The 27,622-nt window shown below is 40.9% G+C and overlaps 2 protein-coding genes across 2 annotated transcripts in view; both read left to right on the top strand.

Moving 5' to 3' along the window:
• Positions 1-1,685, top strand: part of itfg1 (integrin alpha FG-GAP repeat containing 1) — a 162,562-nt gene extending 160,877 nt beyond the window's left edge. The window contains 1 exon segment of the mRNA XM_078246787.1: positions 499-1,685. Within this exon segment, the coding sequence (XP_078102913.1) occupies positions 499-558 (60 nt within the window). The 3' untranslated portion in view covers positions 559-1,685.
• Positions 1,686-4,939: 3,254 nt separating this feature from the next.
• Positions 4,940-27,448, top strand: neto2a (neuropilin (NRP) and tolloid (TLL)-like 2a). Its single transcript, XM_078256513.1, has 10 exons — positions 4,940-5,403; positions 10,475-10,531; positions 10,785-10,928; positions 13,425-13,673; positions 14,128-14,175; positions 14,711-14,838; positions 18,454-18,682; positions 23,258-23,371; positions 23,549-23,679; positions 25,572-27,448. The coding sequence occupies exons 1-10, from the start codon at positions 5,394-5,396 to the stop codon at positions 26,304-26,306; spliced, it is 1,845 nt and encodes a 614-aa protein (XP_078112639.1). The 5' UTR covers positions 4,940-5,393; the 3' UTR covers positions 26,307-27,448.
• The last annotated feature ends 174 nt before the right edge of the window (positions 27,449-27,622 follow it).

The following is a 27,622-nucleotide window of genomic DNA, read 5'->3' as shown; positions in this document are numbered from 1 at the left end:
GCAGCTGCAACATTAAGGAAACAATGAGTAGGAGCTGGCCACTAGAAGTGGCTAGATAGAAGTGTGTGGCGGTGTCTGTATCACTCAACGGTGTTTTTTGCCCCCAATGGCGCCTTCCAGGCAGCTAACCCTAACCTTAACCTTAACCCTAAACGTAACCATTGCCGCGCTGCCTGGAAGGCGCAGTTGGGGGCAAAAAACACCAAACACCATCTGTTTCCTGCCCTCTGCCTCTATCTTCTCATTTTGGCTGTGTTTGGGACGTTTCTGGGTGTCAACCTCTATAAAAACGTAGCGATCAGGTGTCAGATAGAAAGCTTGCATCCTAGAGGAAGCTTAGAAAATGGCGTGCACAGTGCCAAAAAAACGCAGGAACATGTTAAAGGGTTACATTACTGATTGTGTGATACATGAAGTTAGACCACAAATCCTTGACTGTGTATGTTTCTCTGTGTGTGTATGTTTGTGTGTGTGTGTGTGTGTGTGTGTGTTGTTCAGAAAGCGGACGATCGCGAGAAGAGACAGGAAGCCCACCGTTTCCATTTCGATGCCATGTGAAAGAAGAAAGCTGCATGATGGGAGAACACCCTCTCCTGTCCTCCTCCGCCTAAGCCTCACCCTCCTTCCCACTTCACACACACATTTTCACTCAGTCTCATTTCAAGGGCCAATAAATGGATCCTCATTTGCCCCAAAATGTTTCTTTTTGATATTTTCTTCAGTCCCTCAGACAGATGTGAAATATTTATGTTCCATTTCATTTATTCATTCGTGTGTTAGAAGTACAGGAGCTGCAACAAGGCCATGGAGACAGAAATCCTAAGAGATCACTGATGACTTTAGAGCAGGGATTTCTTTGATCATCAGTGGTGTTATTAGAGTATTATTTTGACCAAATTATACAGATTTCTGTTCATGCACCCAACAAGTTACTCCAAAATTGCAAGCTGTTTATTCACTGGAAGGGAAGCACTTTTGGTACCGCGTGTTAAAATATGTAATGTTACTTGAAATCCATGTGTGTTACTGTCCATCGTCTTTGTCTACTTGTTTTGCTTCTGTTGTTTTCATTTAACTGAGATATGGTAAATAAATTCTTCAGATTTTATTATCCGTGAAATTAAACTGAATTGTATTCTGTGATATCAATCTCAGCTCTGCAAGTGCAGCAGCAACAGGTGCAAAGTGAACAAAACGGACACATGCAACATCATGATTCTGTGAAAATACCAATCTCACCAAAAATGATGAATTGCCTTCAGGTCGTCCTACTGCGAATTCATCTTTTCTCAGTTGATCATATCACAGTGCATCGTGTGAGTGCCAAAAAAGGTTTTCTGTGTTGCATCCTGCAAATTTCTAATGCTACTGCATCAAGGCTCAGCACACAGTCTAAAAGACTTTTGAGTTTTGAAATGTTGACCTGCTGAATAAGGCACAGTTTACTCCAGCTTGTTTCCAGATGTAGTTGTAATTTTCTTTTTAAAGTTAATCAGGCCAAACGCTTTAGTGTGTTCAGATATTTATTTCACCTTTCCAAGTGGTTTGCACTTTTAACTAATGATTAACTGCAGGTGTATGTAATTTATTTTGTTTTGCAGATTTGATTTGTAAATGAATGTTCAGGCTACTAAATGTGTTTACTTACTGAGGTTGAGAATAAAGGTTTCTCCTGCTTAAATCAACTCGGTGCTTAATTAGTGTATTATTAGACTTCATGCCTTTTTCATGTTGCACTCTCCTTATAGCTGCTCTTGAAATAATTAGATGCACATTAAGTCCCAAACCCATAATTTACCACTTATAAGAATGCTTCCACTGAAACTCATTTCTGGGAACATTTTTTGTTTATTTTGTTGCTGGTAAGCTAGAGGGAAGTTTACACTGAAAATAATTGTCTGTATATGCTCTCATCTAAATGTGTAGTGAGTTGAAGCAGCAGTGAAATTAAACTGCCTTTAATTTTCCAGAGAACCCCTGGAGGCCCCTTTGAGCACCCCCCTGGGCCCTGCACCCCACTTCAGGAGCTACCCTGCTAAATAATGCATGGAGAGAGCCTTCCCTGCATGCTGCATGGCCTTTAAGTAGATTCACAAGTGATGCAAAGCATGGGGGGGGGCTTAGATACAGTATTGATAGTCAATAGATGTGTGTGTGTGTGTGTGTGTGTGTGTGTGTGTGTGTGTGTGCGTGCGTGCGTGCGTTTTTGCTTGGGAGGGAAACAGAAGAGAGAGAGGGACTTAAAGCAAGGAGGGGTTGGTGCAATCTACACGTTGTGTTAAGCTGTACAGAGAGAGCCAGTACAAAACCGGAAACAAGTTGATTTAGCCTAAGAAAATAAAAGCATAAAAACAAGAGTCGAGGTGCTCAGAAGAGTTTTGTCATTAAACTCCAGCAATAACTAAAACTTCAAAACCATACAGTGTTGTAATGAGATTGTTTATTTGTGATGAAAGCAGTGTCCACATACTGTATATTAATTACCTTTGGTTTAGGGCAGTGGTTCCCAACCTGGGGTCCGGGGACCCCTCAGGGGGGCGGCAGAGATCAGAGGGGGTGCGCAAGTCTTTATCTGGTTTGAGGTTGAGGTAAAAAAAAATATTTGCACATGTTAAACAAATTATGATAATACACTAGAATATATAATGAATACAAAAGTCTGTATAAAAACTATATATTTTTGTTCTTGCTTAAAATTGTAGGCAGGCTACTTAGTAGGCCAAACCTCCGGGACCTCTTAACCTGGGACCTTGCTGTCATCAGGTCAGCTGCTAGCTGCTAGCTGCTAGCTGCTGTCATCAGGTCAGCTGCTAGCTGCTAGCATCCTCGTTTTTCCTGCCGCCACAGCATCACTGTTTTATGAATGAAACATGGTGGAGAAACGTAAAAGTGCTGATAGCTCTGTATCAAAAAAGGAAGTAAGGCTCTATCTCTCAACTTCGGTTTCAGGGGGGGCTCAGCTTTTCTTAGACATGAGTAGAGGGGGCGCCAAGGAAAAAAGGTTGGGAACCACTGGTTTAGGGGATATATGCTGGTTCATATTACAGGGTGGCAGTCAGTCAGCTTCTTATGGTACGTTTTTAAGAAGTTACGGAAAAACACAAAAACTACTTATGCTAATTTGAAACTTAAAGGGATATTTCACCATTGGAAAGATTAATATATCTTTAAATTGGGTCACTTATGTAGTAGAAATGTGAAAAAAGTATAGAAATTGGTGCCTTCTAGGCCGAGATGAGCCAGAAAATGTGTTTTTGGCTCATGTGGATGAAAGACACCAAATCCCAGAATGCACTTGCTTCGCTGCTTTAGACTCCACTCCCAAGCCACGCCTACCGTAGACAGAGACAGTGAGGCAGCATTCAACTCAAATGTGTTTTATTGTCATTTCAACCATATACACGAAACAACGTTTCACCGTGGCTCTGCGGTGTTACACATTTAAAATAAATAAAAACGACATTATATAAAAACGACATTATATAAAAACGACATACGAAACCGGCTACATTTAGCTAGTGCACACACATATGCTCTGTAAAGTTCAGCTAACGCATACTAGCATTAGCGCTTGGTAGACTGTAAACACGATTATAAACACAGTCGTACATTTGCGTGGAATGTAGAATGGTCAGCATTTAACAGTCACAAACTCCACCAGCAGTTAGCAGTTAGTTGGATACATGCAGCTCATTTCTGCACCAGTCCGTGTTAACACAGCCCATCTCCACTCTTACCCGGCGACAGAGAAACTGGCTGGATAGTACACTGTTGTTTCCACAGCAACAAAAACACAGCAGTCTCTGTTGGGGCGTTGGGAGTTTCGTTGAAGTTGGATGTAGTCCAGTTCGTTGTCTAATGAGCGGACAACAAACACAAGTTTGCCACCCGCAAACTTGTTCAACGTTTCCCGCTGATGATGTCCCTTTACCGGCCAGAGGCATCGAGCAGCACCGCTGGTTTAAAGCTTTAGTGCGTACCTTTTTTAATAATAATAAACGTCCGTTCCATTCAACCAATTGCCAGATGAGTTGCTACAAAGCTAATTAAGACTATCAGCTCCACACAACTCTCTCTGGATTTCTCAGTGTGACTATGTTCAGAAGACTGTGGCGTCCGGCGACTTTCCCGCGCAGAAACTCGATTGAAGATAATGACCTCTTCTGAAGAGTCAGTCATGTTTTTGTAATCCTCCGTGTCCTCCTTGGCTACTAGCAACTGTGTGAAGTTGTCGTGGGGGTGGTGCTCCGTCACGGAAGGCTTGTATTATGTGGACGTGCCTTCAATTTTGTTGTCATTACTTAGAATTCCTCATGGGGGCCACAGAAACTATGCACTATAGCTTTAACATAATTGAGATTTTGTAACATTAGTAGTGCTCTGGAAGGGATTTTTTATTTGGACGAGCCATTGGACACTTTAGCAAAATCAAGAACAATATAGTATACAATCTACGGCCTTCATCACAAAACTGGGTTAAATATGGGTTTAGCCCATGAAGTACTTTTTTTTTTAATAAAGCAGAACTATTTCTCTTCATGCATTATGCACATCTCTTGATTTGCAACTTGTCCATTTTCCCCAGCAAGATATTATTAACCAATCATATTAAGATAATGCATCCCCCAATAATTTACCTATAACAAGATGACAAAAACTGTTTTTTGCCATGTGTGTTCATGATCATGTGTATTTTGTCTGTGTGTGTGTGTGTGTGTGTGTGTGTGTGTGTGTGTGTGTGTGTGTGTGTGTGTGTGTTTTTGTTTTGTTGCAACAAGTTCATCAGTGCGGTTTTACTTTGAAAGACACGGCCGGAAATGTAATTTCTTCGCTGTGTCTACCTTGACGATGCTCATGACAAGCCACTCATTGATGTAAGCAGCGGCCGCGGTTTAAATGAGCCTCGTTCAGAAGCTTTGCTTAGTTCAGACACGGAGGAGAGCAGACAGAGTCGGACTCTCTTCCTCCTCTTCTTTTTCCTCCTCATCCGTACTCTTCCTCCATCTCTCTCTCTCTCTCTCTGTCTCTCTCTATCATCAATTTGCGTCTTTTTGGATACCCATCTCTCCTAGAGCGCATCAGCCCGCCTGGATCAGTCCACCCTCCACCTGTCATCTCCGCTGTAGTGCCACTGGAAGCTGTGTTCCCAGTGATGATGCCTGGCTGAAAGGCTCGCAGCACTGTTCATCTTCCAGCCAGACGCCGCGGGACCGCCGACTGAAGAAGAACTCGGTGCTGCTTGTCTTCTCGGAGCGTGGCTCTGCGTAATGGATTTACGGTTGTCAGAGAAAAGTTGGGTTTTGTGAAGAGCCCCGTGGACCCCATAAAATGGACTCAAAAGGAGGGCGTTTTTAGAAAGGTGCTTTTGGGTTGGAATCACACCGTGAGAGGAAATGCACAGAGGTGAGTTGGATACGAGCTGCCCGGGAATCCGTGATGCGCGTCAGGGTCCAGTGCATTGGGCACAGAGAATCGACAGTTTATTTTAAGATTAGATGAAATGTATGCATCTCTTTACCTCTTCTTTTTTTAGCACAGTGGGTCTTTTATTTGCAGGTGATGTGAATTTCAACGCGTTCAAAGCAATAAGGATGGCATGAAATTAAAAAAATATATTTGCTATTGTTAAGCTTCAGAAGTGAACAGATTAAAATCTCCTCATGATTTTTTTTATACATTTCTCTTAAAGTGAGACCGCAAAGGCAATTTACAAAACTAACTCATCTTTCCCCCGCATCTCTCTCTCAGTCTCGTTTAGGCTATTTGTCTTAAGTATCAACTTGCCCTCTGTTTGAATCTTCCTGTTTTATTGCCCACATCACTGATGGACATCTCCATTAACCACTGACTGATCAATTCAAGTTCCAGCATCTGTTGGTCTGCTTTCCATTTTCTGAGATTCAACAAAAGCCAGACAGGTTCTCTGAGTTTGGTAAGGTTTGGTAGGTTGAACTGGCCAGAGCCCGGTCAATGTGGAAATAAACTAAAATAGCCTAACAACAAATGGTTTCTCATTAACCCTCTGTTGGCTTTCAGCATTTGATCAAATAAAAAAGGATCCATTCTTCTGTAATGCTCTTATAAGCTATGCTGGACCATTTAAGCGTAATTAAAAAGCGACCAGAACCAGAGAGGTTTAGCCAGTTTAGGCACTGCAAGGTGTGCCTCTGTCCATATCAGCCTATGTGAGTGTAATCTGATGGTGGTTCATGATTATAATGGACACTCATTATCACACTCCTCATCAAAAGTTAATTAAAAAAAATCCATCGGGGCGCATTAGGGTTTTCCAATAATATGCTGACAGTTTGACCGTCTTATCTCACTGACATCAAAACATACTGTAGCTTATGTCACAATCAGGCTGCTAGACCAGGGATCTCCAACGTTTTTTAAACCAAGAACACTGAAAGAGAGACAGAGCAGGGACCCCCTACTGTATGTTGTATAAAATGAAGTTGCATATTAAACTGGGCCTACAACAAAGTGTAGGGCGTCCTAAAGCCTTTATACATACCTGTTTAGTGCATAGAATACTAAGCTATTAAAATAATTATTGTGAGCATGATCATCTTTAAATGTTGCACATACTGTACATGTGGCACATTGAATCCTTAGGATGGACTGTATCTGTGGATGGCTACCTTAGTGACTACCTGACCTATGGGCCAGTAAGCCTATCATCAGTGGAGATTTATATTTGCTAATATATTGGATTCATGTTAAGACATTTTGAATTAGAAAAAACCTTCAAAATGAACTATAATTTGACCCCCTAGGGGTCCCGGACCCCCTGTTGAAGATCTCTATACTATTTAAATGTGTGAATCCAACAGACAGCAGCAGATTTAGCTTCAAAGCAGCCTTACAACTGTCCAGACCCAGCCAGACACCGACGTCCGCTGTCGTGTGCGCGTGCTGCTGCTCCATTGACTCCCGCTCCAGCCACTGTCTCGCGCCATCAACACCTGAGGCACGCGCCGCAGCACACGGCGGCTACACCTCTTGATGCGTTCAGTGGAGCGTTCTTTACTGCAGTATAACAGTGTGCTTAAACCATAGACTGGCTATAAAGAGGGTTCAACAGGTAGACTGGATCTGTGTAAGTTGTGTGTTCATTGGCCATTAGCTAGCCTACTGCTCCTCCTGCAGAGTTAACCGTTTGTAGGCCGTACGGTCTAATTCATAGTAGGCTCATTTATATAGTTTAATTGGTGGCCACAGGTGTGTAACTTTAGCCTACCTGTAGGATGTCGTCATACCACTTCTTTATTTGAACTGTGACAGAGTATGACGTCCGACGAAAACTAATGTCATCTTTAAATGGATTATAAAGCGTTATGGTAGAACTGTACTTGGCCTTGCCTTATTAACGTTAATCTGTTATTTTACTAATTTAGGCTAGCCTACTTAGGTCTACTGTCTGGACTGGTAGCCGATTTTGTTTTGTATCATTAACTTTATTGTGTAAATTCTCACACAGGATAACCTACAACATGTGACAAAAACCAATTATAAAACAGTTCATACTCATACTCATTAAAGACAGTAAGACGGTCCTGTCTTCTCTCAATAACATTCCCAGCAGGACATAAGAGAAATCTACTACAGTAACATATCAAGAAAATGTAATAATTAGATAGCTTAATAAAAACAATGGTAGTTTGCCTGTATATAATAAATAAAACTTAACTGAAAAGTACGCAATACTATTATATTTCTTTAAAAAAAATCCTGCCTATCCACTTCTGGTAGCTGGTTCATAGCTGGTAGGCCTATATCATTGTAATTTACGTCATATAGCCCTAATTAAGGCCGTAGTTCCTTATCTGGACAGGATACAGCAAAATCCCACATTATCAGCTCTATAATATTATTTCCAATCCCTCTTTAGTCCTGTGTTACAGAAGGCTGCAGTGGCCTCTGTTTTTGTCATGTCTACGGTAGTCAGTTTCGAGAGAGAAAAAGCAGATTACAGCCTCAATTTGGCTTCTAAAAGGAAGTGAGAAGTGATGTAAAAATGAAATGACATGACCTAGAATCACGCTGTGAACCCGCGGTAATTTCCCTTTAGTTCTTTAAAATGACCAGAGTTACAATTTATTTTAGTGGGATGTGACAATACCTTCAAATGTCCAGAATATTTCTTTAAGTAATTTAGCAGCACATGAATGTTCTAACCTGTATATAGTATGTTTGACACTCCTTCTAGTGGACTTTAGGCTGGAGGATAACAGACAGTATGCATTTAGTACGAGAGCGTATTGATTGACATTGTAAACTGTTGTGTTTGTTTCTGTTTTTTTGGTTTTCAGATTATCATTTGTCATCCATTTGTACACACATTCACACAATGTTGTCTTGGTGTTGAAGTGACAATGGCTGCAACTCTATTTAGCTTGTGATTTATTTATAATATTGCAAAACATGTTACAAATGCCTGCATAAATTATGCAACTTTTGCCTAATAAGTTAATTTAAATATTGATATGCTTGATACACATTTCTGCCTCTGCAGCTCAAGGCAGCTCTTTGGTTTACAAGTAAAACAGACATTATCCAGAACAATGTTTCTTACAGAGTGTGTTTTGTTCATTTTCAACCAAAAGCATTTGAAAGGATGACAAGATTTCTAGCTATGTTGAGGCACGCAGTAGTTTACAGTGTCCCTGATATCTGCAAGATTTAATGACTGGCTAATAATGTAAAAAATAAATAAAACGTGAGAGCTTCAGTGAGAGCCTACAGCATCTCTCTGCTATTTGGTTCTTGAGTTTGGGTGGTCTGTTCTCTAAATTTCCCCTTTGCTACAGCTCATACCCCCACATACGATACTTAATTGCAAGAATGCAAGAAAATGGAGATAGAAGTAATGAGGAACCCGGAGCCTGGGGGCCGTGTGTGTGTGCGCGCGCGCGCGCATGTGTGTGTGTGTGTGTGTGTGTGTGTGTGTGTGTGTGTGTGTGTGTGTGTGTGCGCGCGCATTTCAAAACCATCCAAACATTCCATTCAAACATGCATGCTCATTGGTGCAGTTGTGTTCACTGCTTATGTTAACCATGCATTCTTCTTCATTAGACCGACCCCCCATCTCTCTCTTTTTGTCTCTCTCTCTCTCTCTCTCTCCCTCTCTCTCTCTCTCTCTCTCTCTCTCTCTCTCTCTCTCCCTCTCTTTTCCATCCTCTCTTCCTGGTTGCCATTATGCAACGTGCCAGGCTCACGCTCACTGTCTAATTCGATGTGAGCGGGCCAACCTATTATCAACTCAGAGGGGATCAGGTCTACAATGGCTTATCACAGCAAGGCAGTGTCAGAAGCTGTAACGTGCTCGCCTTCAGTGCAGATATCATTGTAATAAAACATATTTCACCTATTGTCTGTAGCAGTGCTCGGCCCAAATGACTGTATCCTCATCAGTGCTGTAAGCCTTGGAGCCTGTAATCCTGTTTTTTCTGCTAATGCGTTTCTGGCACCTCAAGGCTGCAGATTAATAGGTTAGAGTTGGAGTGGTTTGAATGAGAGTTGATGGTTTAAACTATCTTTAATGAACTACTACTTGCTACTGCTGCTATTACTGTTATTAGTGCTAGCCAATTCCCACTGCACAGCTACTGTTCTACTACCTATATCTACTACTGCTTATGTATGTACTGTATGTACTATTCTGTTGCCGCCACAGGTAGTGATTGCATCAGCTGTGACTAACCTACTACTATTGCAAGAGTCAACCAGCAACTATTGTACATGTATTATTTTACAGCAACTATATGTATAACTATATTATATATATATATATATAATCACAGAAATATTTTACCATTGCTGCTACTGAAGTCAACAAGCTACTCTAAACCACACTTTAACCCTACGCAGTATATCAGCATGCTTCTACAACAATTAATCAGTTAACCAAGACTACAGAGCAGAATAAAGAAATGAATGATCAGAAATTATCCTCACTTCTTATCTAAAGTTGCTGTATACCAATGGTTACATTAATAACATTGAACTATTTCATGTAGGTGTAGGCCAAGCCATCTATCCTCAATGAGCTTACAGTTAGAAATGTTCACTTCAGCAACTGCAACTATACATCTTCCAAGCTCAGTATCTCTTTTCAGTCTTGTAGTCTCCTTTCATGAATGCTTTGTATTGACAATGATATGCTTAACTCCTGAATTTACACTATAAAGACATTACTAAACATACCTTACTTAGTTTTCACTCTCCTCCTTTCTCATCAATACATTTTTTAATTTTACAAATTCAATCAGGGATTAACTTGAAACTTGTATTGATACATATTTTACTTGTTATTAATAAAGGTCAGGTTAAATCAATATTGCAGCTGATCACCTGTACGTACTGTATTCTGTGGCTGTTGAGGGATTTCCATGTTGTCGTTGTTGAACACAAGGATATAAATGTAATAGTATGTCACCTGTGACTAATGTGTTACATCTCTGCTTTGCAGCGTGGGTACTCTTCTTTCTAATAGAAGAGGGTTTCGCTCTGGCACAGAGAACTAAAGGTAAGCTCAATCTCTATTTCCTCTCTGTTCCATTAATGTTTCACCCATATGTAAACAGTCTGAAATAAGAGGCATTATCTCTACTTGTATCATAGAACATAAGGGTTGGTTTCTTCATTCTGTCCTGCCTTTCCTTCCTCTTTATTCCCTGCCTGCTTTTTCCTTCCACTCTCCCTTCCTTCCAAACGTTCTCTCATTGATCCCCTGAGTCAATAACCCATCTTTTGTCTGTCATCTGCCTTTCTGCTTCAAGATTCCCCAAGCGAGCATGGCGGCCAGAGTCCTAACCAGAACGACTGTGGCACGTGGGTCCGCAACATCAATGGCGGGGTGTTCACATCGCCAAACTATCCCAACACCTACCCGCCCAACAAGGAGTGTGTTTACATCCTGGAAGGTAAAGCAGGGCCCTCTTCCATCTGAACACTTTATCTTCTGCTCGGTAGCTGTTGTCATCAGAACAGCTGACACAGTTTCCCGCCTTTCAGCATATTGCCTCCTTCAGTGAATGTCATTAGTCTGACTGACATTGTTTTATAAATAACCTCACCCCTATCTGATTTTTTGTTCTTTTGCTGGCGGGCAATCAGCTTGACATTTTACTGAGCCATCCTGAGTTTGTTTCACCCCACAGATATAACCCTTTGAAAATGATGTAAAGTGGCGCATTGTGGGTAGCCCCTGACTTTTGGCCGAATCAGAGTAGTGCTGTGTTCATCTCTATTGGCAGGGTGTGCCAGAAGACTCCGCTATTTAATGAAAAGATAAAAAACTGGAACATCTGCTACACAGCTGAGCTTCGGTGGCATATCACTGAATTGCAAGCGTCCTGGCAACGCCTTAGTGTATACCACAAATATCACATCCATCAGTAATTTGGTGGCCTGCTGCACGGGAGACATACTGGAATGGAATCATTAGCAGCTATAGGAGATATAGTCTGGGATATTGTTTGATGTGTTTTCATACTAAATGGATGAAAAAAATTGTTTGTTGAGTTAAAGTACAGCCTTTCATGCTTGTGAGTGTGGTACTTTTCTTGCTGTGGCGGGGGAGAGATTTTACACATGGCTCAAGGGCTCCCCCTGTGGACGAATCAAGCCCAGATCCATTGTTGAAGAATAAGCTGTGACTCCATCCCAAGCAGCCTACTGGTGTGTGCAGTAGTACATCACAGTGGGTCTGCAAAGGGACAGATGATCATTTGCTTTTATTTGGTCCTGAATGGCCTCTGTCATATTAATATCCGAGCTCCAGCGATGAGCCCTTTATTCTGCTTCTCACACAGAGAGAGAAAGATGCTCACGTTTGGCACAAGTGCTAATCAGATAGCTTTGTAATTATAATTTGTGGTTAGTGAGAATCATTCATTATGTCCCTCAGTTCATCTGCTCAGTAGATGATTATGGTTTCTGCTCTTTCTGTATAGGCTGTGTCATTTGTGTGTGAGTGGTGTGTGTGTGTGTGTGTGTGTGTGTGTGTGTGTGTGTGTGTGTGTGTGTGTGTGTGTGTGTGTGTGTGTGTGTGTGTGTGTGTGTGTGTTAGATAGAAAGTTATAGCGATAATGAGACTCAACGCACCAGGGAATGAACACACAGATAGCAGGAAGTGCAGGCACACAGCTGCTCGTTCAAGCAGAAAGGGAGAACACTCAGGCTCAAATTCAAAGACAATAACAGAGACACAAATACACTGCACCATACACATGTATGTACCGCCCTTGACATCGCTCTTTTTTCTCTAACGGGGCGTGCTTGGCTTCTCCATGCCAGAGATGATTCAGTGCACCACCTCCGACCCTCAGCATCTTTATTTAGTATGATTCATCTCCCAAGGCAGGCATGAATTGCCCTTGTTAAATACTTCCTCTGTGTGTGTGGGGGTGGTGGTGGGGGTGTTAGGGAGATATAGACATACTGTGGATTAGCATGACAGATGAACTTGTGAACTACACTTCATGCTGTGGTCGCAATGTTCTGTATTCACTGACTCAGAGATAGCAATGCTGACATGTCAGACTGTGTTTGTATCTGCTTTTGTATGTGTGTGTATACTGTACTGTATATGTGCTGTGTGATGCATGCTTGCATATGTTGATATGTTTACAGATGCAGAAATGTGCTTATAATGCTGTCAACCACAATTGGAAAGCACAAACCAAAGCCTAAACAACGTCTGGGTGATCTAATTAGGTTAAATATGTATGTTAATCTGTGTAATCATTTCCTGTGCTGTTTTGGGAGAGCATATAGGTAGAATCTCGCTTCGAAGTTAAGGCAGAGCAGGTACTTCAATGGATTTATTGAGTATATCCAACATGCAGTGTAAATGTGAAGTACATGGAAGTGGGGCGATCATCCATTGTGCTCACAGTGGATATTAGTTACAGCTTCAATGGCAAGAATCATTTAAAAATTCACAAGTGATGCAGCCTGTCAGAGGACATAACACTCCTTCCTTTATATTAATACTTTTGATCTCAGTGCTGTTCTTCAGCAGTGGATGCTCCCTATTGTGCACCAGGTGCCAAATGTTGCACGATAATTTACGACTTTTCTATAAATGTCCTGTCATGTCTGATTAAAGGATCATTTAATCACAGTAAAAGTCAGCTATGTCTGCATGACGAAAAGCCATCACTTTAACAGACAGATAAGATCAGAAATACCCCGAACCAACTTCTAAAAAGTTCGCTCTCCACACAGTCAGCTGAGGAGTTAGAAGTAAGTGCTCAACTTCATAATCTCGATTAACTCATTTTTGACTCGACTTTTGTGCTTTAGAAGACAATCCAGATTTTTCTTTGTCCTGCAAAAGCAAGATTTAATTTTATTGCTGTCATGGATTTACCTCTTTTGTTTCCTTTCTCTCCCCACTCCCTTGTCCACCAAAGCTCTTTCTAGACAAAGGATTCAGCTGGCTTTTGATAAGAGTTACTACATCGAGCCATCATTCGAGTGCCGCTTCGATCACATCGAAATCCGTGATGGGCCATTTGGGTTCTCGCCGCTCATTGACCGCTTCTGTGGGGGAAAGAACCCAGGCCTGGTTACATCGACGGGACGTTTCATGTGGATCAAGTTCACCAGCGACGAGGAGCTGGAAGGCCTTGGCTTCCGCATTAAGTACACCTTCATTGCAGGTAGGGACACCCAAACTGTATATTTGCAGTGAATGTAAACACCCTCAGATTCTCTAAGATATTTTTGTATACATCAAAGGTTTTGGGTAATATGTGCAGAGAACTGGATCTGGTTAGTTTGCTTTTTTAAAGTCCTCCAAAACATCGAGGAGAATTCGATCTCAGTGTGACAGAAAAAATAACATTTAAACAATAAGCTCTCCAACATCATAGCTTTCTTTCCTTCACTTGTCTTGCTCTACAGCAGACACACGTTAAACATCAGAGCCTCTTTAATCTAAAACCAATATGCCTAGAAATCTGTGTCTCCCATCAGGCAACAGATATTAGCTTCAACAGACCCCTTTCTGCTTTATCTGGCCTGCCTTAATGGGATCTTATCTTGTGTTCTCTGCTTACCCATTTCTACTGTGTGGATTGAGAGTAATGTGCCTCCCAAATCTTATCATTTCAGACCCTGATTTTCATCTGCACGTGGGCGGACTGCTAAACCCCATCCCAGGTAAGCTCTTCAGTATTTTGCAGATTTCTTTTCCCGATCCTTTTGAAGCTCACCGGAGGCGATCTCTGCCTCTGACGTGAATGCTGAACGTGCAAATGTACCTTGACAAGCACACAATTGTACATGAAGTGAAAGGATGTACATTCACACACATGCACACATTTAAACACATGAAGGAACACACACCTCTTTCATCCGTCTCTTTCCTTTCTGTCTTATGCCTTTGCTCCGCTGTCTTCTTATTGTCCTTTGTCCTAATCCGCTGTGCTCACTTTAATTCCACCTTAAATCACATACTTCTTTTAATATTCTTCATCTTTGTCTCTGTCTGTCATGCTCCTCTTCTCATCCCACCCCTTTTCCTCTTCATCTTCTGCTTTCTTTTCCCTCTCACGTTTTTCTTTTTTTGCTTCTCTCATGTACGTACCTCCACGTGATGCTTTTCTCACCTTCCCTGTCTTTTACCTTTCTCTGTCTGTCTGTCGTTCTTTCTCTTTCTTCTTCTCTCCTCCACATTTCCTCTGCCTCTGTACAGACTGTCAGTTTGAAATCGGTGGATGGGATGGGATTATTCGCTCCAGTCAGGTGGAGGAGGAAGAGAGAGTGAAGCCTACCGATGCTCTGGACTGTATCTGGACCATCAGGGCTCCTCCTCAGTCCAAGGTCAGTACGAAAGTACAAATGAGTCATCAGGAATGATGGCATGCATTGCTTCTATCCTATCCTTCCACCCATGTTTGGTACTTTAAGATTTCACCGTTTTTAAATAGTTACGATCTAGGGTCTGGTCTATACTCCAAACTATTCATTTTCAAATATCTGACAAATACGTCTTAATGTTCTTAAAGTAGATGATATAAAATATAAAAACATCCTGAGATCTCACATATTAAAGTATTCAAGGGCTTTTCTATTCATCTCATCTCTTAACTAGCTAGACACTGAAAGACTGAACAACATTAGAGGAAGGTTTACATCCGAATCATTAACGTCGCTCTCAGTTATGTTCTACCATTTTCACTATGCGCAACAATATTTTGTTGCGCATCCTTCTGAGTGCATTTGATAAGCTGAATGTGTATCTCAGGTCAAAGCACTAATGTTTTCTAATTATTTTAATTGTATTGCATTGTTAATCAGTGTAAATGGTAAATGGTGACAAACTGCATGGAGTTGCTTTTTTTCCAACTCTAAGCTGGACTACATTACAAGTGCTACACAATCTCATCTCACTGGTGACATGCAGTCTATCCCCAAATAGAGAAGAAGTAATACTCTGATGAGAAATAATGTAGAAATTTACCATGGCATGAATTATTGCAGTGTAAACAGAGCTGAATTGAGGTAATGCCCTGAATATAAACAAGAACAGCTCAGAATTTCTAAATATTTATGGAATCAACCCTGAAATCACCCTGTGTACTATCATTGGGTTTAGTGTGTTCCCCCTTTCTGTTAGCAGAGTTGCTCTGGAACTTCACCTTGACAGTGTTCTCTATCTTAACATTATCATCATTCATTTTCTTTTTTTTTGTACTTGTACTCTGATAGCAAATGTGACGTCAGTGCATGTTTCAGTAGAGAATTCCAGTATCAACATGCGTAATGGATTTTGTTTGTCAGTGATTTTCCTGATTTACATATTTTGTATGAATGTAGCATGTGTTCTCCAGTCATTGAGATCAAATCCTCCAGTGGTCATGTCTGTATTGTGATAGTAATTTAATACATAATAGGTATGAGCATTGCAAATACACAAAGAGGCAGCATGGGGGAAAACATGCAGGCATATTTTGTTTATAAAATATATGTTTATAAAATACAGCCCTGGAGATTCATAAGTACATTTTTAAGCCGAGAGTGAAAGCCCAGTGATCTCATAAGTTCTGATATTTATGAGTGGATATCCAAAACCCCATTGAAATTACAACCATACAACCTGCCTAGCCTTTATTTATTTCCCTCACCACAATATACTGACACACACACACACACACACACACACACACACACACACACACACACACACACACACACACACACACACACACAAACATATGCACACATAAATTCATGCACATCTAATTAAGTGTATAACAGCAGATGTACACAGTCACAAATTACATAATATACTGTCACATAAGGTACTGTAAGCAATTACCCATACACATTATGCACTCATAGTAATATTTTAAGCATACACATGTGCAGCTTCATGCATGACTCACACGCATGCTCTACCTAACTTTTCTCTCACACATACACACACAGATTAGTCTCCATTTCACTGGTCCTACATGTGCAGTGTGAGGCAGCAGTGAAAAGGATCTGAATTTAGCAGCAGCACTGAGATGCCTCACCAGATATTAACTCAATCAAGCAGAAGGAAAAGAGCAGCTGAGCACAATCAGCAGCAGTATAAGAGCAGCTAACTGCTGCATGGTTACAGGTACTTGTGTGCAACTGAAGTTTCAGTTAAGTTGTTGTTGTCCCCCTGTGGCCAAGATCTTGTCATGTAATGACTGCTGATTAATTTAAAGACATTATTTTGTATTTTTTAAGATCAATTTTTTATTACTTTTTTATATTTTTAAACATACAGAACAGACAAACACAATTGAACAAGAACAACGACCCTCTGGTGATTTGGGTTCTTGGAACAGTGGGAAATGTTGTCCCAAACTGTCTCCCAATTAATTATGTTCCCCTCCAGGCTCAGCTCTCGCTCCCATTTCTTTACTATTGGGAGTTCTCCTACAGATACTTGCATCAGTTTAGCATAAATCTTGGACACTAATCCTCTCACCGGAGAATCAACAAGCCATTTAATGACTGGGTGCATCTCAAGACTGTTCCCCCATGGTACTCCATAACATTTTAGGGCTGATCTTAAGCGAAGATAAAGGAAGAAGGGTGTCCTGGGGACTTAAAGACATTATTTTGTAATCACTTTGCAGGTTGAAAAAAACATACCACTATATGTTAAGGCTAACTAATGTGCAAAGGAGAAGCTGTTCTGCAGGCATGTGGCTGGACAAGTGGACAAATGCAAACCGCAGGTTCTAAAGAATGAAGGATGGCTGTATTTCCATTTAACTGCATCAGGGTCCTGGTATTGTGCACGTGTCACACTATCATGGCTGACTGGGACACAATAGAACGGATCCATCATTAGTAACGCCTGTGCTTTTCCAACTATGACTATGACAAGTCAAAATATCTGTTGTGAAAAAGGCCACAGGCACAAACACAAACACATCTTTTTCACAACAGACATTTTGACTCATGATAGTAAGAAAAGCACAGGTGTTTCTAATAACATTAATAACAACACATTCTATTTAGGTGACCCAGTTCCAGAGCCAATTAAACATGCTCACTATCTGGAATGGCTTTTAATGACGTTAATGTTGTGAAAGACACTTTGGTGTATTTTGGTAACGATAGTGAGCCTTATTAAATCATAAGGTAGTAGAATATCACATTAGAAAAAGATGTGTTTGGGTTGTCATCATCACAGGTAAGAAGTTTTCCAGTTGTTGACTCACACTATAAACGTGAGTGTCATGAAACTATGGAAGTTTACCTGACTTTCCCATTCAAATTTACTGCTTTGTTAGCTGTTTGACCACAGCTTTGCGGTGGAAAACCTGGAAATCTCTGACTTTCTGACCACCCAAACACACCACTAGTTTTTCTCTCTGAGGCCAGACTTTCTCAGTGGGGAGGAGGTGCAGGTTCAGCCTACTAGCCTTTAGTCTCTGCAGCATTCTCTGAATTGAGACACATCTTAGAGAAAAGAGGAGAGCGAGGAAGACAGAGCAGGCAACACCATGACAGATATTTTCAAAGACTGACTTTTCTAAGTAGCCAGTTATTATCAGTGTATGAATGATGCATGCTTGCAGCACAACTCTGATTAGATTAACTATATTATTTGATATTATTGTGCATTAATGCATATTCTATCCATCTTCTAAACCGTTTACCATGTTCCTATCGCAGCATGCTCTGGTGTCTCGCCAGTCTATCACAGTGTTCAACTCAATCTTTTCTATTTTTTTCATTATCTGTGTCTGGATGTTTTGTTAGATACATTTGCTTTGCTGATTTAATGCAATGCAATACTTTAAATGCATTTGCCTGCATTAAAAGGACAGTTGGTGGTGATGTTTAGACAGCTGTAGGGTGGAGCTAATGGATTGCTGTGGAGTTCTGCTGTTCATTTGCCTCCACATTGTTTGGCTGTGATTGACTGCATCGTTTGTCTATCTGCAGATCTACCTGCGCTTCATAGAGTACCAGATGGAACACTCAAATGAGTGCAAGAAGAACTTTGTGGCCGTGTACGATGGCAGCAGTGCCATCGAAAACCTCAAGGCCAAATTTTGTAGCACCGTTGCCAATGATGTGATGCTGGATACCGGTGTGGGAGTCGTGCGAATGTGGGCTGATGAGAAGAGCCGACTCAGCAGATTCCGCATGCTCTTCACCTCATTTGTTGACCGTGAGTACCAGTTGTCTTGACAACATGCCTCAGCCTTGAACCTGTTTTTCCATCTTGTTCCATCATTTCTGTTCAATCTTGCTGTTCAATTCTTAACATCTTGCCATGGCAATATTTCATTTCATTAACGCCACTCTCACAGGTTAGCACTTCATTGTTTCGTCTTTGTTGCTCTCTGTAGCTCTGTAGGAAGAGCTACATTTCCTTAGTTCCTCTTTAGTGTTAAACTACTTGATTTTAAACTATTTGTGTATCTGTTTGGCCTGTGTTACACATTCATTAATTTGATAATTTGTGATGAATCAAGATGATACGTCATCCAGTGACAGAGTTAGATTTGATTCCTGGAGATCACCCAAAGTAAGTAATATAAATGTTCATCCAAGGGGGATATGTTGTCTTGAATTGAAGTTTGGTGTCATTCTATGCTGTATCTATTATTTTCAGTATTTAGGAGACAAAGTATCAGAGAGAGTGAAGACAAAAGTGATCGAGATGCTGTACAGTTGGACATAAATTATGGGTGGAAAAAAGCAGAGGAGCGTACAATGTCTCACATTTAACAGAGATGCAGATGTAGATGATGCAGAAGACGTAAAGTGTCAAGAAGGATAACGTGAACCCTTTGGAATTAACTACATGTATGCACAATTTAGCTATAAAATGTGATCATTTAAGTCACTGTAATAGCTAAATACACTCCATCAAATAATTGTTTTCCTAATTGGCATATTTATTAAATAATCTCAATATCAAAAATCCAAATAGGAAATAGTGTGAGAACCCCTTCACAATTGACCTGTAAATGTGAATGCTCTCTTATGTTGCTGGGACAATATTCTGTGAAAATAAAATACTGGCAGACATATAGGCCTGTACTGTTGCAAACATCTACCAGAGCCGCATATTTTACATAAGAAGAGCAAACTATAATTCTACATAAATATGAACAACCAATGTGCAATGGCAACACACGGCTCAAGAAGCCGACAAATAGCCTTTACGTAATTCCCTCCGCTGAAAATCTATATATTTCATGAAATACCCATCAGGGAATGTTAACGGGGTTATCGCTCTCTAAATGTTTTAACTTTTCTGAGGGCACCTCTCTCTCTCTCTCTCTGCACCGACCTCCACCTGATCTTTTAAGAACAGTGACGCCGTTATCAACTGAGTATTGATTGGTCAGTAGGCGGTGCTTTTACACCTTTAAACCTGCTCCCAACCAGGTTAGGTGTTCAGCATAAGTTACCACGGCGATTTAACCCGGTAACAAGTGATCCACCGTCGTGATACCCAAAACCCTGGGTTGAACCTGAAGTTACCTCGGTAACGCCAAATCTTGCTTCGTAGTACAGGCCTCTGGCTCCATTTCAGTTTCCCTTGCCCCTTATGACTGATTAACTCCAGCACCATACGTATGTCATTACTTTACTGTAACAGCCACAACTTTATCCACACACACACACACACACACACACACACACACACACACACACACACAATATATGAGCTCCTGCATTCTGTCTGCATCAGTAGTCACTAACAGAAACAATGTGTGTCAAGTGTCATTTCAGCGTGGAAAGCTAATTACACTTTGCCATGTTTAGAGCAAAGATATGAGAAAACCAATTATTTACTCCAGCATTTTGAAATAACTGAAAGCATCAAATAATTGTTTGATATGCATGTCACAGCATGATACTGTGCTTATTACAGGCCACTTACAACAGGAAAATAGGAATTTATCTATTTTGGTGAAAAGAATAGCTGAGTAGGGTTAATGGATCTACTAGAAGTAATTATACGTTAAGCTTCATCGTTTTTGAAGGACAAGGAACTTTCAGTGTTAAAGGTTGCACATTAAGTAGCAGGAATTGCCATGCAGAAAACCCTTTTTCTGTTAGCACACCATCATATTTTCATTAAATGCCTGAATAGACTGAGATATTAATTGCCACATTCTCCTGCACACTTTCCAAACCCTGGGTGACTACTAATGTTGTTTTCATCAGCAAACCCATAACCATTGCAGTCAGGACTTAATGGCTTTTTAAATTCAGCAAGGGTGTTTTTCTTTTACTCTGAGAGTCCTTAAGACCATTTGGATCCTCATTAATTCTGATCACACAGTTCATCTCAAAGAAGTCTGAAGTCTCTTGAATAACTCCCAAACTTTATTTGGTCAGAGTCAGCGACTGGCTCAAAGTTTACTTGGAGGTCATAGAGAACCATTAATCTTTGTCACCCAGAGAACATGATGAGTTTTGCACTCCACCATCCTTAATGCCCTATAATCTTTAGACAGAACCCGCTCTGACATGTAAACCATGCATATTAAGACTTAACTGAATACACACTTATGCTAACACCCACGCCCACACATAGTGCATACATTCAGATGTGAGTTTTGTGCTTGTGCGTATGTTTGTGTGTATGGAGGTTAGATGGGGGTAAGAGTGTGAAGCGTTGATGACACCCTGTGAGATGCTACATTTTGAAGGCGGCACATGCATAATGGGTTTGGAAGTGGTCGTGGTCGTGGTCAGCGACCCCCGTCTACAGGCTTACTGGGAGATAGATGGGGTGGACACTCCAACACACACGTTATTTTATACTGTACAGACCATTACACACATATATACATGTCCCTCTGTCAAAATGATTTAACCCTAAGGCAGAGGAATCATGCAGGGAAAGGGAAGTGGAGGCTCAGAGCCCTCATCACAGTGGACCTCAGAGCAGTGGGTGAAGCTGCTGGAGCGGACCACAGTCTGTTTCAGCTGTGATAAAGACTCAGGAAGTGTGTCCACAGCTGCAACTAGAGAGGTGATTTTTTGTCAAAGTGACTGGGACAGTTCGGAGGAGTGAACAAGCCACAAGAGACAGATTTGACAGGACATTACGTCCAGGCTTTCTCTGACCATGATCCTGTCTCACTGATAAAGAAAAATAAGCAGAGATGGTAGAGAGGAGGTTTGGTGGCTCAGTTCCTGCCTGTTTTGGCATCATCTCCTGGATCTATGTTATTCATGTATGTTTGCAATCTATCTATCTAACATTGTCATCTGATGTTTCATGTTATAATTGTACTGTATTTTGATCTACTCCGTACATACAACATCAACTGCATGTCTGAGATGTATTCCTTTTTATCCCTGTTAAAGGTTTTTTGGGAGGAGTTTGTGAAATTTGTGATTTAGGATTTTGAGCTTTATAAATAATATTGACTTGACTTGGCTTGACTCAAAAGAAGATTGTTCTTTCTTTCTTTCTTTAGTCGTATAGCTCAAATCAGCATTTTGTTGTTCTTGTCAACACCTCAAAATAGCAACATTGTAATTTCATTTAATCACAAAATGCAGCTAACATAGTCACACTACAGAGTACATCAGCGTACATTTGATCTTTGGTTAATCAGGGGATGGTTTCAGAAAGATTTTGTCTTTTGTCTTGGACATTTTTTTGTGAGTTTGACCTAACTAAGGGTTGGACCTAAAATAAACAACAAACCTGTCTCGCGAGTATCATCTCAAAAATAATTTGCTTTGTATTCGAGGAAATTAAGATTCTTTTAAAACTAATTAAGATGGCCGACGGCTCAGTTGATAGTTCAGATACATTTTCACCTGTGATATGGGAGGTCTGTGTTTGATTCTTGTTTGTCCTTCAATATATCAAAGCAGAAAAAGATCTCTCAACCACAACACAGTGCTGATCAACGGTACACGTTGTGCCTGCTACACAGTTCCTCAGGCCAGATGAAATAAAAAATGAATCTATGTGATAAATAAGAAAAATATGATGTCACTGCTTTTCAACCAATTTCCACTTCTCTCATCTCTAGCCCCACTTCACACATAAGAACCAGGTTCCCCTTTAGTTTTTGCTGCAGCCCCAGATCGCCTATACCAAAACCCAGGCATCTTTCCTGAGCCTTGCAGCTCTTCCTTCTGACTGGCAGTGTATCAGTCTCCTGAGCCCAGTAGTCAGCATCAGTTACCTGTCCTGTCTGTCTCTGCCATCGCAGCCTTCATACGCCAACAGTTGCTTTAATGTGGGATGTCTCCCGCCATTTTCCTGACCATTCACACCACATAAAGCCATTTCTACCAGCACCTCACACCCTGCGTTTCTTTTCATCTTTTCCATATTTCTCCTCTCTGCCTACTAGTTTTCCAACTCCTCTCCCCTCCCTCCCCTGCTTCTCAAACTCCCTTGACACGAAGGCTGCAGTTCAGTGAAGCTGCCATCTCCTCCCCCCATCACCCCCTGATGTTGTGTCTGCAGGAAACGATGATGTATGGCCTTATGTGGAATGTCTTGACCTCTAGTGTAGAAAGAAATAATAGAACATTATGTGTTTTCATTACATGCCTCTACAGATTTCTACGGCCAAATTATCGATCTTTTATTATTTGTTGTTTTCGTTGTTATTGTTTTATTGTTGTTATCGTCAAAATAGCTTCCAGTCTTTTTTGCAGTGTAGTCATCTTTTACTCAGCACTGTTAAACAGCTGTTTCCCTGTTGGTTTATAAATTGCATCATCCCTGTGTGTTGTCTTTTGCCCGCAGCCCCCTGTTCAGCCAATACTTTCTTCTGCCACAGCAACATGTGTATTAACAACTCCCTGGTGTGCAATGGAGTTCAGAACTGTGTCTACCCATGGGATGAAAACCACTGCAAAGGTGATTGTCTTCTTTTTGCCAACTTTTTCCAATTGAGGTTGTTATGGTTATAAATAGGATTTATTTTTGCAGGTTTTTAGGGTTGGCATTCTATTATTTATTTTTTTTTACATGTTTTTTACTTTCTAAATTTTTTTTTATTCTTTCCTCTCTTCTCCTCACACCTTCCCACTCCAGAGAAGCAATCTAAGGGGCTTTTTCATCAGATCACTAAAACCCATGGCACCGTCATTGGTGTCTCATCAGGCATAGTTCTGGTTCTTCTTATCATCTCTGTCCTGGTCCAGATGAAGCAGCCAAGGAAAAAGGTAACTGATCCTTTGTGGTTGACCTTTTGTTCAGGGGGAAAGAAGAAACACATAATTGAAAGCGCTGGTGGGATTCTAGTAGCTTTGGAGACAGGGAAGAAAGAGTATTAGTTGTTAGCAAAGTAAAGTCTTCCTGGGGTCCACACAAAAGATAAAACAAAACAAGCCAATCAACGTTACATTCATACTTCCATATTATCAATACAATAAACAATTACTATATAATTAATATCTCCACATTATCAATAAATTTCCTTCCCAACAAACGTTTGACATAAGTAACCAATGGGCACGGTCATACTTTGGTAAACACAACATTAATCCACATTCACATCCCCACTATCATATGCAGTTTGAGATTATTTTTATTTGACTAATTGCTAATTTTACTTCCTTTTAAAAGTGATCTCACTTGTAATTTGTGTTAAATGCGGAGGCAATATGTTCCAGTTTGCCATTGACCTATACATTACAGTTTTCTTTATGGCATTAGTTTTAGGTAAAGGTAGAGTGAAGCGTCCTATAAAGGCTTGCCTAGTGTTGTGATAGTACCTGTGTGTGTGTTAGCTGTGAGAATAAATGTGTAGGTTTCCTAGAGACACTGATTATTCTTATATACTGGACCAGGCTATATGTCAGTCTTTCTTCCACTGTTATCCATAACAGCCTGGCATGCATCCCTTCAACACTGCTCCACATTGAGCAGTGAAGAGCAAGACAGGCAGCTCGGTTCTGTGCAAGCTGGATCTTTTTAATTTCTTGTTTATAAGCACTAGACCAGATTACTGGACAGTAATTGAGGTGTGATAGATCAAGCGACTGTATTACTTGTTTACTTGTCTTTCCATCCAAATAATAAGCACACCTTCTGATGATTGAAATGCCTCTGCTCATTTTGCCGACCATGTTATCAATGTGAGTTGCCTAAGAGAGTGTTCCGTCCAGTGAGAGTGATAATTGCACACCAGTTCAAAAATAATGCAGTACATCACACAAGATTTTTAGTTTCACTACCTTCTATTAACCTGCCTCATCGATTTAATTTTCTTTATGGCTGGTCTACTGAGGCTTCTGTAGGTAAAGAAATTGGTGTCTCTGACTCCATCTGTAATAGATTTCTCCCTGTGTGACTGCTGAACATTGTGCAATATGGTGACTCAAGAAGGGACCTCTGACTTTTTGACACTGGGTAGCCAATGTTTTAGATAGGTATAAAACATTATGTATTGTGTATTTTGCTCGTTACCCATTAAAAAGCAAAATACAGCACCAAAATTCAATTACATTTGTAATGATGTCTATAAATCTAAAAGCCCCTGGAATCTTATTATATAAGTAAATTTGTTTTTCAGGTTTTTATTTTTTTATTTTTTGATTATGATTTACAAGGTCCATACAGTCAATGATAATACCTATCATACTTCTCATTAAGCTATCTGTAAATGTACATTAATAGCCCCCAGAAAAGTATCACAGGCTCAGTAAACAGAACAAAAGTGAGCAAGGACCCATTAGGCATTCATACTGTATTATATATACATAACCATTTTTAAATATAGTAAAATAAGAACAGGAACTGAACAAACAAACGTGTTGGGGCAAACCTCAATGACACATAAAGCCCTCTACAGAGGGAATGTTGTTCAGGTTTTGATTGAAAGTGGTCTGGCAACATAAGCAGCAATCTGTCATCAGATTCTAAATTCAAATGTTGCTCAATTGATTTGTGCACAGAAGTATGTGACATCCCTTTTTCCAGCTGAGCCCCACCCACTTATAACTAGTAAGAAAAGGTACAGACAAAAACGACTCAAATATACTCATATCAGTGTGAAAACTAGTGGCCTGCTTATCACTAAAATTGAACTGTCTGAATCGATCTTCTTTTCAAGGTTGTAGCTCGCCGGCCTGGTGTTTTCAACAAGGCAGGCTTCCAGGAGGTCTTCGACCCGCCCCACTACGAGCTCTTCTCCCTACGCGACAAGGAGATATCGTCAGATTTAGCTGACCTGTCTGAGGAGCTGGACAGCTTCCACAAGCTGCGGCGCTCCTCCACCATGTCCCGCTGTGTCCATGAGCACCACTGCGGCTCGCAGGCCTCTGTAGCTACTGGAGGCGGCAGCATGAAGCACAGCCGCACCACCCTGAGCTCCTTGGAGCTGTCCTACCACAACGACTTCTCCAAGCCACCGCCCATGAAGACGTTCAACTCCACGGCCAGCTACAAGAAGAGCTGCTACGGCTACAAGCAGCACTCACAGACTCACGACTGTGACCAGAAAGTCATCGAGGACTTGGTCACAGAGGAGATCCCATGTGAGATCTATGGGCGTGGTGGAGCAGGAGTGGGAGGAGGAGCCACAGGCGGAGCAATGGGAGGAGTAGGAGTAGCATCAGGGATTGCAGGAGGTGGGATTGGAGGAGCGGTGGGGATAACAGGAGGAATGGCGATGGCTGGGGGAATGGGTATGGCGGGAGGAGTGGGCATGGCGGGGCCTAGTGGCATCGCTGGAGGTATTGGTGGGATGGCAGGACCCTGCGGAACCCTCAGTGTCCGTGGCAACAGCGCTCGTAACAGTACCACCATAGTTGACCCACAACAGCGCTCCATGTCCATGGACTTTTAGATGGTGAACGGAGAAAGAAAGGAGAAAGGGAATGCAGAAAGAGCTCGCATTTCACTCATGGAAAGAAGAAACTGAGGAAGAGAAGACAGGAGAGACCCAATAATCTTGTATTGATCACTCCTCTTCCGCCTACGCTTTCAAAGCAGTATTAAAAGTATTGCACACTTAAGGTCGGATCTTCTCCTCACAAGGTCTTGTCTGAAGATTTGGGAAATTGGCAGACAAAAATCAAGGATCAAAAAAAGGTTTAAAAAAAAAACTTGGGCTGTTGATTCTATTCTTCAGGATACTGAAGGATGTAGGGTGAAGGGAGATATCTTGTCTCTCTTCAAGTCTTATAGGCCTACTCATTTAATCTCTCCTTTTCAAAAGACACATATCTCGCATGCAGACCCAGACTGCTCTCTGTTTGGTAGCCTAAAAGACCAGGTAACCACTCAGAAACAAGGAGAGAAAAAGATGAAGAGACGTCCTGTACTGAGTTTCTACATTTATTCCCCTGCCATGCACAGATATATGATATATAGTGCATCTTCTAATAATTTAAGTCTTTATTTTTGTCAGTGTACTGTACTGTTAAAACCAGTATATATCCAGCCTCATGATGATGCTTGGCTTTTAACTCTTTAATCTTTTTTAAATGTTGCTCGGGTGATATTTTGGAGATAATTTATCAATGACATTGTGTTGATGATGATGAGGAGGAGGATGTTGACAATGTTTATGATGTGATATTACTATAATCTGTAATTTTCATGGTTACCTTACACATACACAGAAGGCACGCTCCATTCAGTCTCTCCTCAGGAAGAGCACATGAAGAGATGGTCTTATTTTGGTAAAAAAGAGAGAAAAAAGTATATTTCTGCTGGTGAGCTTTATATGAGCATTCAGGCTATGAGTGAGCATTTATGGAATGTGAAATGTTTGGTTGTGAGACTTGGACTAAATCAAAATAGCAACCATCCCACCCTTAGGAGAAAATGTAATTTCTCAATTGCCCCATGAACTATGAAGTGTGTAAAACAAGCACAACCTGTTTCCCTAAAGAGACAGACATGTAGCCTATATGAGACTCATTTATGATTTTAACCACTGGTTGTATAATTTCATTCTGTTGAATTAAATGAGAGCTTACTCAACTCCCTGTGTGAGCTTTTCTGTTCATTATAACCAAGAAAGATGAAAATGGCACTACCCACAGGATGAAGATGGCACAACAAGGTAAGACACACATTGTGGCACGCAGATAGAAAAGAAACTGCCTATGCGAGGGTTTGGCTTTGCCGAGACAGATATTTACATGCAAAGATGCT

Source organism: Sander vitreus, chromosome 1 (assembly GCF_031162955.1).
Source record: "Sander vitreus isolate 19-12246 chromosome 1, sanVit1, whole genome shotgun sequence".
NCBI lineage: Eukaryota > Metazoa > Chordata > Actinopteri > Perciformes > Percidae > Sander > Sander vitreus.
This window is presented reverse-complemented; position numbering and strand designations above follow the sequence as displayed.

Bases quoted from the DNA above. Each gene is read 5' to 3' on its own strand.
- neto2a (XM_078256513.1), top strand. The intron at 18,683-23,257 runs GTGAGTACCAGT...TTTTGCCCGCAG, and splicing joins CTTCACCTCATTTGTTGACC to CCCCCTGTTCAGCCAATACT. The intron at 23,372-23,548 runs GTGATTGTCTTC...TTCCCACTCCAG, and splicing joins GGATGAAAACCACTGCAAAG to AGAAGCAATCTAAGGGGCTT.